At 46.0% G+C, this 14,003-nt stretch overlaps 1 protein-coding gene across 1 annotated transcript in view; it reads right to left on the bottom strand.

Moving 5' to 3' along the window:
- Positions 1-12,099, bottom strand: part of LOC124798435 (alpha-tocopherol transfer protein-like) — a 106,673-nt gene extending 94,574 nt beyond the window's left edge. Inside the window, exons 1-2 of the mRNA XM_047261844.1 lie at positions 12,040-12,099; positions 5,812-5,881 (exon numbers count right to left, since the gene is read on the bottom strand). Coding sequence (XP_047117800.1) covers positions 5,812-5,881 — 70 coding nt within the window. The 5' untranslated portion in view covers positions 12,040-12,099. The remainder of the gene's footprint in view (positions 1-5,811; positions 5,882-12,039) is intronic.
- Between the last annotated feature and the right edge of the window lie 1,904 nt (positions 12,100-14,003).

Raw genomic sequence — 14,003 nt, 5'->3', positions numbered from 1 at the left:
GCTCATTGCTTAGCATAACGAACTCTGTAGTGCGCCGATACTTTGCACATTGGCATAGCCTCGATCTACAGCAAGGAGTTTTTCTTGTTGGCCGGCCGGAGTGGCCGAGCGGTTCTAGGCGTTTCAGTCTGGAACTGCACGACCGCTGCTGTCGCAGGTTCGAATCCTGCCTCGGGCATGGATGTGTGTGATGTCCTTAGGTTAGGTAGGTTTAAATAGTTCTAAGTTCTAGGGGACTGATGACTTCAGATGTTAAGTCCCATAGTGCTCACAGCCATTTGAACCAGTTAGTCTTGTTCAAAATGACAGTGGACAGTCACATGTGCTGATTCTCAAAGCTTTTCAAAAAGAAATGTTGCACTTACTTCACGAAGGACACTGGGGGATCATTCGTACGAATCAGTTAGCGCTTCGACACTGTACTTGGCATGGTGTGGACACCAAATAGGATAGGTGACGTCACAAATTCAGGCATGTGTGGAAAATCGCTCCACCACAAAAATTCTCTGCTTGGCCTAAGTCGCAATCACCATGGCAACGTGTGCAGATAGACTTTGCGGGACCTTTTTGGAACAGTCGTTGGTTGATTGTGGTAGACGCTTATAGCAAGTTTCCTTTTGCTGCGCCAATAAATTCGAGAACGTCACGTAGCACAATTCAGATATTGTCCTCTACTTTTTTCCTCAAAGGTTTGCCTGAAGTCGTGGTGTCGGACAACGGCCCTCAGTTCACGTCAAATGAATTTTGAAACATTTTGTGAACGCAATGGCATACTGCATCTAACTAGTGCACTGTTCCCTCCACAGTCTAACGGCGAAGTTTTGTCAGAACGTTCAAGCAGCAGATGACTAAACTTCACACCGAACACACCAGGATTCAAACATTGCAACTGCTTCTCACGTTCTATCGTTCGCATCCACGAGTTCGACCATCGCCGGCCGAACTGCTTCACGGCCGCCGCCATCGGACACTACTTCACCTGCTCCACCCTCCTCAGCATGCGGCCCCGAAGGAAGGCTGCAAGTATCGCTACGCGCCGCTACACAGCATGTTGTTATCAATGGAGAGACGTCTACAGACGTTAAAGTAACCTGTGGCGTGCGACAGGGGAGTGTTATGGGGCCATTGCTTTTCACAATATATGTAAATGACCTAGTAGATAGTGTCGGAAGTTCCATGCGGCTTTTCGCGGATGATGCTGTAGTATACAGAGAAGTTGCTGTATTAGAAAATTGTAGCGAAACGCAGGAAGATCTGCAGCGGATAGGCACTTGGTGTAGGGAGTGGCAACTGGCCCTTAACATAGACAAATGTAAAGTATTGCGAATACATGGAAAGAAGGATCCCTTATTGTATGATTATATGATAGGGGAACAAACACTGGTAGCAGTTACTTCTGTAAAATATCTGGGAGTATGCGTGCGGAACGATTTTAAGAGGAATGATCATATAAAATTAATTGTCGGTAAGGCGGGTACGAAGTTGAGATTCATTGGGAGAGTGCTTAGAAAATGTAGTCCATCAACAAAGGAGGTGGCTTACAAAACACTCGTTCGACTTATACTTGAGTATTGCTCATCAGTGTGGGATCAGTACCAGATCGGGTTGACGGAGGAGATAGAGAAGATCCAAAGAAGAGCGGGGCGTTTCGTCACAGGTTTATTTGGTAACCGTGATAGCGTTACGGAGATGTTTAGCAAACTCAAGTGGCAGACTCTACAAGAGAGGCGCTCTGCATCGCGGTGTAGCTTGCTCGCCAGGTTTCGAGAGGGTGCGTTTCTGGATGAGGTATCGAATATATTGCTTCCCCCTGCATAAACCTCCAGAGGAGATTACGAATGTAAAACTAGAGAGATTCGAGCGCGCACGGGGGCTTTCCGGCAGTCGCTCTTCCCGCGAACCATACGCGGCTGGAACAGAAAAGGGAGGTAATGACAGTGGCAGGTAAAGTGCCCTCCGCCACACACCGTTGGGTGGCTTGCGGAGTATAAATGTAGATGTAGATGTAGATGAAAGTTGCCTCGTTTACACAAAACCGAAGAAAGGAATTTAATGCAGACTTGTAGAAGTAGCCAACAGAGAATTTACTGTGAGTGATTTAGGGAATGTTAAGAAATCACACACTTAGACTGTGTGATCAAAAGTATCCGGACATCCACAAAAAGATAAGTTTTTCATGTTAGGTGTATTGTGTTGCCACCTTCTGCCAAGTACTCCATATCAGCGACCTCAGTAGTCATTAGACATAACGAGAGAGCAGAATGGGGCGCTCCGCGGATCTCACAGACTTCGAACGTGGTCAGGTGATTGGGTGTCACTTGTGTCGTACGTCTGCACGCGAAATTTCAACATTCTTAAACATCTCTAGGTCCACTGTTTCCGATATGATAGCGAAGTGGAAACGTTAAGGGTCGTGTACAGCAAAAAAGTGTACAGGCCGACCTCGTCTATTGACTGACAGAGACCGTCGACAGTTGAAGAGGGTCGTAATGTGTAATAGGCAGACGTCTATCCAGACCATCACACTGGAATCCCAAACTGCATCAGGATCCACTGCAAGTAGTATGACAGTTAGGCGGGAGGTGAGAAAACTTGGATTTCATGGTCAAGCGGCTGCTTATAAGCCTTACATCACACTGGTAAATGCCAAACGACACCTCGCTTGGTGTAAGGAGCGTAAACATTGGACGATTGAACAATGGAAAACGTTGTGTGGAATGACGAATCACGGTACACAATGTGGCGATCCGATGGCAGGGTGTGGGTATGGCGAATGCCCAGTGAACGTCATCTGCCAGCGTGTGTAGTGCCAACAGTAAAATTCGGAGGCGGTGGTGTTATGGTGTGGTCGTGTTTTTCATCGAGGGGGCTTGCACGCCTTGTTGTTTTGCGTGGCGCTATCACAACACAGGCCTACATTTTAAGCATCTTATTACTTCTTGTTGTTGAAAGGGAATTCGGGGATGGCAATTGCATCTTTCAAACGATCGAGCACCTGTTCATAACGCACGGCCTGAAGCGGAGTGGTTACAAGACAATAACATCCCTGTAATGGACTGGCCTGCATAGAGTTCTGACCTGAATCCTATGGAACACCTTTGGGATGTTTTGGAAAGCCGACTTCGTGCCAGGCCTCACCGACCGACATCGATATCCCTCCTCAGTGCAGCACTCCGTGAAGATTGGGCTTCCATTCCCCAAGAAACGTTGCAGCACTTGACTGAGCATAAGCCTGCGAGAGTGGAAGCTGTCATCAAGGCTAAGGGTGGGTCAACACCATATTGAATTCCAGCATTACCGATGGTGGGCGCCACGAACTTGTAAGTCATTTTCAGCCAGGTGTACGGACACTTTTGATAACATAGTGTATGAAACATTTAATTACAGAAAGACTCCCTGTTAGCAGAATGGCGTTCCTCTCTCCACGGCGACGGTTTACGTCAGCAGTGCGGCCATACGCTCTACTGGCAAGACGGGTGATTTTAGGGCAGTTCGCTGTGGGCAGACATTTGGGTTTGTTCATCTCCGAAGTCGTGCGGGCACCTCGCTGATTACATTGCTTGAGGAGCACGCAGAAGGGAAGGAGGAAAATAAGTGAAACTTGAAGTCCCTGAGAGGCTGTATAATATTATTTAGGAGATAACAAAGTCGAATCAAATTTACTTATCAGTATGACTCTAGAACCCTTCCGGTCCAAGTCGTGCACTATTTCTTTTGGGTAGAGGTGATAAAATGGTTGTATCCTTTCCTGAGACAAACAGATCCACAACCACTGTAAATGGTCCTTGATAGCCCAGATACTGGCACTGGGACCAAGTTGACGACCCTGGTGGTCCCAGGCAAGTACCGTTAGAGACAGATCTTGAGAATACCTCAGCATCATGCCGATAGTTCATAGAGACACATGGCACGTGTGGACGAGCGTTAATCTGCTAAAAAAATGCACCAGGACAGCGTCATATGAAAGATAACGCATGAGGACGCATGATGTCTGTGACACACCATTGTACCATCAGAGTTCCCTCAATCACTACAAGATGTGACCTGAAGCTACATCCGATGGCTCCTCACACCATGGCGACAGGCGTAAAACCGCAGTGCCTCTCCAAAATATCGGAGCAATGGGCTCTCTGTCCAGGTCGCCACCACACGATAACGATGAAGATGACGATGGTCATCCAGGATAGTGCGGCACCACGATTCATCGCGGAACACAGTGCAATGACGTTCACCAGCAGTCCATGCTCCTCAGTCATGGAATCGCTCAAAATGCAGCCGTTTCTATGCGTTAACGGCACTCTACGCTTGGGGCGGTAATTCTCCAGTCTGGTTGCTGCGAGTCTCCAACCAATGATGCTGGGATTTCTCTGCCAGTTATCGGACGCTAGACGCAGATGCGAAGGGGCGGCGTTGTGTTTGATGCAGAGTACGGCGGTCTTGCCTCGTGGCTGTCAGACGCGGTCAATCAGAACGTTCCCATGTAGTCCAACACTGAGCTACTGCCACATCCGATATGCCCCACAAATCTGGCCACTGTACTATTTGGCACACTGGCCAAGTGCAGATCTCTCTTAGGTGCCGTCGCACGTGACGTCTTCATCACCTTCACAGTGCTCACTCAACGTCTAACGCTGTCCACGCCCTTTATACAGGATGCCCTACCAGATCTAATAACAACACAGAACGCAAACAGCGCACATTCACTCTGGCAGGCGCTCAGAGAGTTGCAAATCATGCGTGTACGAAGTTACATTGACCTCTGACCATATCTTGTGCTGCTGCTCTCTTTTGACAGGCAGTATATTTCCCACAGTATCAAAGACGTGCTGTGAGTACTTCGATTTAGGAAATTTACCGCGGGAGTCAACTACCGAGGGCAACACTGAGTTGTCGAGGTGGGTCGTTGTATACTACATCGGATGTAACCGTAGCTGGAAGGGCCATGACACAGCAAAACACGCGCCAATACAATGCTGTTCAACAACTGGGGAGTAGCCATACCATGCAGAAACCCCGTCATTATGGAGCACAGGAACCAATGCCTCACAAGTGCCTTTGTTCATCGCACGTCATAGGTTACAGACACTACCATGGCAGTAGACCAATACCGTTATCATTAGGAAAGGTTTCTCGTACTGACGAGTCATTTGTTCACTCCAACGGTATGGTGCACTCACGTCGCAAACGACGAGAGACAATCGATACCGACTGCAAACAGGGCAGTGTTCAGAAAGGTGGTTGAAGTACTGTAGTGTGGAAGAGGTCTACGTACAAAACGGGAGTCCTTCATACATTTGATATCGTGTCTGTCTGTTGAACAAAAAGCGACTGACCGAGCATGTGCTCTGATTTGTTTGCATTTTCATTTAGAAGATGGGGGGGTCGTCTGAAGGGCAAACAAATCAGAGCACATGTTACCACATCATGTCAAAATGTTCCAAGAGACACCTTATGGACATGAAACCCGCGGGTTGCGTGGCCTCAGTACTAGTGAATACCTAAGAGGCCTCAGTGGACGAGAATGTGTGCCTGGGAATAATCTCCAGCAATCTCTCTGAGTCTGGACAGTGGTTAAGGTTCTTGAATCTGTGGTGTTATCAGTCATTTGAGCAGCCTGTTGCACGACCTACTTCCTCAGGGATGCACAAATCAAGACAACTGAGTTGCTAACCAAAGCGTTACCTCTTTGGAAAGTGATTACAGAACTCCCTAGTGTTATGAAGACTAATGAAACTGCAGGGGGATTTTATGACGTAGACAGTGAATCTGCTGACAGCTGGTACATGGAGACCAGAGTAGGCTAGTCCGTACCTGGCACTGGCGGCAGGTGCGGCTGCTGCTCCACCCACTCCTTCAGCTGCTGTATCTCATCCGCAGACATCTGTAACACAGAGGAGACCACCTTGAGCAGAGAATATTTTGTTACTTTGACCGAATTGGTGTTTGGTGCACTCCAATGGACGTAGAAGCTCCTGTTGTTCAGTTGTGAAGGGTCAAGACTGACAGAGGAGAAAAATTTTGAGCAATTTGTGTCGAGATTCAATAAAAAAGGAAAATAATTCAGTGATTTAAACGCAATGTTCGAAGGAACTATTGGTTTTTTACTAGGATTTATTAAAAACTGTTGTGTCTAGACAAGACAGCCTAGACACAATGAGAGGAAGCCGAAAGGCACGCGCATAAACTCACGCAGTCTGGCGTGAGGTCTGAAACAGGATACGGAATGAATGCTATGAAGAAAAGTACGTAGCTTCTGGAATACCTAACTTTAATCCACATTTGTACAACATCGCTCTTGATGATACATTAATAGAATCTCAATAGCAATTGAATACGGCGCCTTGCTAGGTCGTAGCAAATGTAGCTGAAGGCTATGCTAACTATCGTCTCGGGAAATGAGAGCGTAGCTGTCAGTGAACCGTTCCTTGCAAAGTCGGCTGTACAACTGGGGCGAGTGCCAGTACGTCTCTCTAGACCTGCCGTATGGTGGCGCACGGTCTGCTGTCACTGACAGTGGCGACACGCTGGTCCGGCGTATACTAATGGACCGCGGCCGATTTAAAGGCTACCACCTAGCGAGTGTGGTGTCTGGCGGTGACACCACAAAAACAATCCGGATTCTCAGAATGAGGCCGGTTAGGTCTGTGGAGGAGAGCTGTGACCTTGGTCTCGAAGTACATTACATAAAACAAAGTCTTGATCACATGTTACCTTACGAAAAGTGAGTACTGGTTTCGGCTTTGCAGCCATCATTGGATCTAAAAATTACAGCAGCCGGATGTAGGCTCGTTGTCAATATTTGATTACGCGCCTACGTGACGCTGCGGTACTTTTTAGATTTGATGATGGCTGCAAAGCCGAAACCGGTAGTCAGTTTTAATAGAGTAGCAAGTGACTAAGACTCTGACATACACAATACCATCCAAATTAATAAATTTTTACAGTAAACGACCTTCAGACGTTACAGTTATTGTCTTTTCAAATAACAACTCCTTTCGTCTTATTGTCTAGGACACTTCCTTTATTTCTTGCTGGTGTTTATTCGGAATATGCAAGAATATGTGAGAAGTGCATAGTGTCTGTGTGATAGGGAAGCACCCGAGAGACTACCTTTAATCGAAATTCGTAGCATTCATATGAACTATATTTTCAGGAAACGATTATGGTTCGCTGTCAGCTAAGGGAAATCCGTGACTTCTCAGTTGCCACTGTGCTCTAGTAAACACTCCTAAGAAAAACTGTTTCCAAAACAGGAGGTTTGTTTCCGACACATTTGGTACTTCCAACCCGATAAAAATCTATAAACTGACTTAGCAATAAACTTTGTTCGGACAAGGAAAGAAAAAGCGTACGCCATTTCTTAATGGAAATAGGAAGGAAGCCTAGGGATAATATCCTACTGACGAGGAACTCATTGGAGAGCATGCTCTGATCTCGATTTGGATAAGAAATCAGCCGTGTCCTATTCAAAGACATCTATCCCGGCGTTTAGGGATATCACAAATGGCCAGAAGGGAATTTTGACAATCTTGCCGTGGAACACTTCGCGCACCCATCACTTCCTCTGCCAAGTGGTACATAAAAAACGTGCTGCTGAGCCTCGAAGCCTTGTAAGCAACTGACTCGATCAAACTTACAGGTGTGAATCAAGTAGTGGGTTTGGACACCGAAGAATCAAAGCTTTTCATAGAGACGTCGGTTAGTAGGAATAAACGTTTCGCAATTATAGCAAAGCGAGGACCCAAATCTGACTCATTAATTGAAATTTATTCTGAAAAAAAGATTTACAAACAAAGAGGAAAACGCATGTGAAGCTCTGAAATCGAGAGGAAAGACTACACTAGCATTCAATGCCAGGTTCACATGTGCTCAAGCATCGATTAAAAGTTACCAGAAGGTGACCGGCGGTTGTCTCCCGATGAGATCACTTACGTACCACGAACAGTAAACGTCATACTCGATTTTAAAGGGCTCTGGCTACTCCTGCAACTGGGTGAAACCTTGTAGACAGACTTTCACCAGCATGGTCCCTATCGCGAGTTTTCCTGTGATAAACAGTGACCACGTGGACGGTACGTAGTGACTGCTCTCGGACACCAACAAAAGCGAGGGTGAGTTGTTTTGCTACGCCCTATTTGAAATCTCGATGTTAGAAGGAAAACAGCTGTCAGGGTAGTCACTCATTTCTATTGCCACCATGTATGGCCACTCATACGATAAGTTATGTTAGTCTTACAAGCGAGTTCTGAGGGAATTCGATAGATACGTTGGAATACCTGACTATTCATAATCACTGTCTCCCATGAAGATATCACAGCGCCCCTGACGGCTTTCTACAAAGTAATGGGCGTCTTTAACGGTCACAGCCATCTTGGTAACCATCAATAACTAAAGCTTGAAAGCTGTTGCATTAAATCTACCTGGCTCAATGTTACCCCTCAACAGACGGAATTTATGTGTGACTCTCCTCTGCGGGACACACACACACACACACACACACACACACACACACACACAAAAGAAAAAATGGGAAGCAGGTATTTTTTATTTTAATTATTATCTTAGTTCCCTTACGAAATAAAAGTGGTGTCAAGCATAGCAGCACTATGTACTTAGAAAGAAGGGGCTTCCAATGCAACGTTAGCATTAATGATTGAAAGTCAATAGCTGCTACAGTAGTGGAGTGAGATAACAACTGTCAGAGGAATAATAATATAGCGTGATATACCATACTGTGCATCTCATGTAATTTTAATACTGAATATTGTGACAGCGTTAGTTACTTACTTACAGATGTAGTGCTAGTTCCGTGTCCAACCTGTCTTCCTGCCCGGGGGTCTCTTAAGAGATGTGGAGGAAGGTCTGTTGGCACCGACTGAGCGCACTGAGTACATCCGACTGCAAAACGTGGCTCGTGTCGGCACGAACGACGCCTGCCACCAGGGTTCATAGGACTTCCTAGCTTCCTACCGACGGCTGGCTAGTTTGGTGAAGACAGATTGCCTCATCCGCAGGGCGGAAGCAGAGCTATCGTTTCCCAGAACCTATCGCGGTTCTCTGGTGTGGAGCGGAGTGAAAGGTCTAAACAAAAGGCTCGGAAGATTCTGCGACAGAATCGGATGCAGTTTTCTCGACTTCCGCTAACGGGTGAAGCATTAGGTCAGACGTGCACTACACGCAGGTAAGCGGATAGTAGGGTAGCAGAGTAAGTGTGGCGTTCACATGTTGCTGTTTTAGGATAGATAAATCACTTCACAGGTCCCATAAGATACTCTTTGAGTCCAGGTGTCGTAGCATTCGTCATAACACATTGCAGAAAGAAAATATTAATGTAGTGTTAATTAACTGCAGGAGCATCTAGGTCCTGGGACCAATCTCGCTTATAAGCGATAACAATGCCAACGTAGTACTAAGGTAAGAATGCTGATTGAAATAGCAATGAAATTCCAAATTCCGATTGGGATGTATATAGCAAAGATAGGTTGAACGCTGGTGATGGAAGCGTGCCGGCCGTGGTGGCCGAGCGGTTCTAGGCGATACAGACAGGAGCCGCGCGACCGCTACGGTCACAGGTTCGAATCCTGCGTCGGGCATGGACGTGTGTGATGTCCTCAGGTTAGTTAGGTTTAAGTATTTCTAGGTTGTAGAGGACTGATGACCTCAGAAGTTAAGTCCCGTAGCGCTCAGAGCCATTTGAACCATTTGATGGAAGAGTATTTATAGCCACAAAAAATACAATAATATCTAGTGAGATTACAGATTTGGAGTGCGATAATTTTGCTCAATACTGGATCAAAAATGGTCATCGGGTACTATATAGACCCCACGCCACAGTAACGGCAGTGACGGAACAGTTGAGGGGAAGCTTGGAGAATATTTCACGTAAATTGTCTGGTCATTTTATGGTTTTAGGAGGAGATCCTAACCTACTAGCTACAGATAGAGACTCAAGTGATTAGGACGTGGAGTACGGATAGAGAAACATGTGAAGTTGTTCTAAATGCTTTATCCGAAAATTACCATCAGTACTTAATGAAAGCACCGACTCGGAAGCCAACATATTAGTTTCTGCTTAGCAAGAGCTACAAGAAACAGATTTCGGATTACATGAATGGTCAACACGACAATTTCATCTCCAGCAATAACAACGCTGAGCATCAATTAATGAAGCTCAAGAGTGTTGCACAACATGTGTTAGATATGTGCTGAGCAACGTTATGAGCCAATCTTGTGAGGGTGAAAAAGACCCACCGTAGTTCGGCAGCTGTGTTAGAAAACTGATAAAGAAGCAGAGAGAGCTCCACTGAAAACTTAAACGTAGCCAAAGTCTCAGACATAAACAAAAACTAAATGAAACCAATGGTAGTGAAAGGAGAACCATGCATGAAGCATTCAGGTAATTGGAAAGTAAAATTCTGCCGACCAACTTGACAGAAAATCCTTAGAAGTTTTTGTCTAATTTAAAAGGACAGAAGCCATCTGTCCAGATACTCTGTGACCATAATGGGATTGAAACATAAGACGACAGAGAAAAGGCTGAAATATTAAACGTAATTTTACAAAACTCTTTCACACAGGAAGATCGCACTGTAGTGCTTACTTTAAATTGTCACACGAACGAAAAAATGGCTGATATCGAGAAAAGTGATCATGAAACAGAAAAGCAACTGTAATCGCTGAACACAGGGAAGGTCACTCGACTTGACTGGGCACTAGTACGACTCTACATAGAGTATACGATAGAATTTGCCTGTCTTCTATCAGCAGTGTACCATATATCTTTGGTGGAGCGAAATGTTCCCGACAGTTGGAAACAAGCACAGGTTATTCCCGTTTTCCAGGAGGGGCGTCAGACAGAAGCACAAAACTATTATTGCCTTTATCTCTCACATCAGTCAGATGTAAAATTTCGGAATATATTTTATTCTCCCTTATTATGACATTTCTGCAGGCCGGAAGTCTATGTAGAAACAAACATGGGTTCCGAAAACACCGATCGTGTGAAACCCAGCTCACTCTGTTCGTCCAAGGGACACGGGAAGCGGTAAATACCGGCGCCCGGGTTGTTGCCGTGTTCCTTTATTTCCGGAAGGCATTCGATACGGTTCCACACTGCCACATAATGAACAAAATACGAGTGACTGGACTGAAGAGTTTCTAGCACACAAAGCACAGCACGTCATTTCGAAAGATGTCTTCAGGCACAAATGTAAATTCGGATGTGCTCCAGGCGAGTGCTATAGACCCTTTACTTTTCATAATATATCATAGATAACGTTGGGGCCGGCCACCGCAAGGTGGCTTGCGGAGTATAGACGTAGATGTAGATGTCACTGTAATTACCATCTTCCGTTCACTAAGAAGAAGCTGGATATTGTGACACATCGTTTGTTCCAGTGTCAAATGTTTACTCTTCGGATCTCTGTTCCTGTTCCTCTGTTCCTTAGGTTTTATGAAAGGACTCTATAGAAATCCTGTATATTAATGACTTACAATGTAACACCTGTTGTGATGTCCACAGCTCGTGGTCTAGCCGTTACCGTTCCTGCCTCTAGGCCCCGAGTTTACTTGTTCGATTCCCGTTCGGGTCGGAGATTTTCCCTGCTCGGGGCCTGGGTTTTATGTTGTCATCATCATTTCATCATCGAGGTGCAAGTAGCCGAAGTGGCGTGAAGTAGAATGATTTGCACTAGGTGGGTACTCGCGGCCAATAATGCCGCACGATCATTTTATTTTTCATAAATTGTGATCTTAGACTCGTCGCAGATGACGCAGTGGTTAATGACAAAATGTTGTAATCAAGACATGCTAGTAACGGTCATTCAGATCTTGACAAAATGTCAGTCCTTCCGGAGATAGGCATCGTTGCTAGAACAGGTTAAAGATTAACTAATTTTTGAACATTTCACCAAGAGAAATGTTTTTGTGTCGTTCTAAAATCGCGAGGTGTAGCTCATATCCTATGTCCTGCAACATGCACTGCACGTTAGCTATCGGAGCAGTACGCAGATGTATTGGTGGCTCTGAAACTTTGCTTACCTCAGCTAAGTGCGCAGGACTTGGACAGCTGGGTGGGAGAGTGGTTCGCCAAGCGTTCTCGTGAGTAGCGACGGAGCGGCGGCCGCCTCCGGTAGGCCTTTATAAGGCGATTTGCCGCCCCCTCCGCCCCCTCGGCCCCCTCCAGGCACGCCGTCACCGCCAGGAGGCGACGGTCACGTGGCGTGGCGCGCGCCTCCGCCGCCTCTGACACCCGACACTGCCGGGATCTCCCGCAAGGCCGCGAGGGCGCCAGGTTTCCTCCTGCCCTGTGTACGTCTCCAAAGATCTCTTGTGGTCCGCAATGTACCACGTGTTGCCCGTCTCTGCAAAATCTCTCCTTTCTCTACGCGACGACTGTTTCGATAACTGGCATAATATTATTACGAATCCGAGATTCATTCACATTCGTACCTTGTACTACGGTCGGTTTTAGCGTTGCGTAGCTTAGTCGTTTAAAAGGGAACCCTTACAGCAACACTTTGATGTCTACCTGTCTCTCCGTTCGACGGTGCAAAGCCTCTTTTCTCAGGAACTGGTAGATGAATCAAGCTGAAATTTATGTCGCATATCAAGGTAAACAGACCCTTGGCGGTGTAAAAAATTTAAGCTTCTAAATCAATGCAATCAGAAGATACCGATATTTATACCACATACTTTGATATTCGCCAAATCTCTCATCAAAACCTCTGGGGTACTTCCAGTTCACCTTGCAGGAAGTAAGTAACCAGGAATAACATAAACTTGCACAAGTTTCAAATAGCCAACAAAATTTGGTGATGTTTCTCAATCGACACCATTCCGTATTAATAGTGCAGTAACATCGGCAGAACCCCTAGATTCATTTATCGCAAACCTCTTGCCCAACGTAAAGTCCCGAGTGACTGGAAGAAAAGTGCAGGTGAAGGACGGATCCTCAAAATTAAAGGCCAAAATCCTTGACGTCGGTTTGTGGCAGGATTCTCGAACATATTCTCATATTCTCAGTTCGAATATAATGAATTTCCTTGAGACAGAGAAGTTGCTGTCCATGAATCAGCACGGATTTAGAAAGCATCGCTCCTGCGAAACGCAACTCGCCCTTTTTTCACATGATATCTTGCGAACCATGGATGAAGGGTATCAGACGGATGCCATATTGCTTGACTGCCGCAAAGCGTTTGACTCGGTGCCCCACTGCAGACTCCTAACTAAGGTACGAGCATATGGGATTGGTTCCCAAATATGTGAGTGGCTCGAAGACTCTTAAGTAATAGAACCCAGTACGTTGTCCTCGATGGTGAGTGTTCATCGGAGGTGAAGGTATTATCTGGAGTGCCCCAGGGAAGTGTGGTAGGTCCGCTGTTGTTTTCTATCTACATAAATGATCTTTTGGATAGGGTGGATAGCAATGTGCGGCTGTTTGCTGATGATGCTGTGGTGTACGGGAAGGTGTCGTCGTTGAGTGGCTGTAGGAGGATACAAGATGACTTCGACAGGATTTGTGATTGGTGTAAAGAATGGCAGCTAACTCTAAATATAGATAAATGTAAATTAATGCAGATGAATAGGAAAAAGAATCCCGTGATGTTTGAATACTCCATTAGTAGTGTAGCGCTTGACACAGTTACGTCGATTAAATACTTGGGCGTAACATTGCAGAACGATATGAAGTGGGACAAGCATGTAATGGCAGATGTGGGGAAGGCGGATAGTCGTCTTCGGTTCACTGGCAGAATTATGGGAAGATGTGGTTCATCTGTAAAGGAGACCGATTATAAAACACTAATACGACCTATTCTTGAGTACTGCTCGAGCGTTTGGGATCCCTATCAGGTCGGATCGAGGGAGGACATAGAAGCAATTCAGAGGCGGGCTGCTAGATTTGTTACTAGTAGGTTTGATCATCACGCGAGTGTTACGGAAATGCTTCAGGAACTCGGGTGGGAGTCTTTGGAGGAAAGGAGGCGTTCTTCTCGCGAATCGCT

Source organism: Schistocerca piceifrons, chromosome 5, assembly GCF_021461385.2.
Source record: "Schistocerca piceifrons isolate TAMUIC-IGC-003096 chromosome 5, iqSchPice1.1, whole genome shotgun sequence".
NCBI lineage: Eukaryota > Metazoa > Arthropoda > Insecta > Orthoptera > Acrididae > Schistocerca > Schistocerca piceifrons.
The sequence above is the reverse complement of the archived record's forward strand: the minus strand, read 5'-3'. Positions and strand labels throughout refer to the sequence as shown.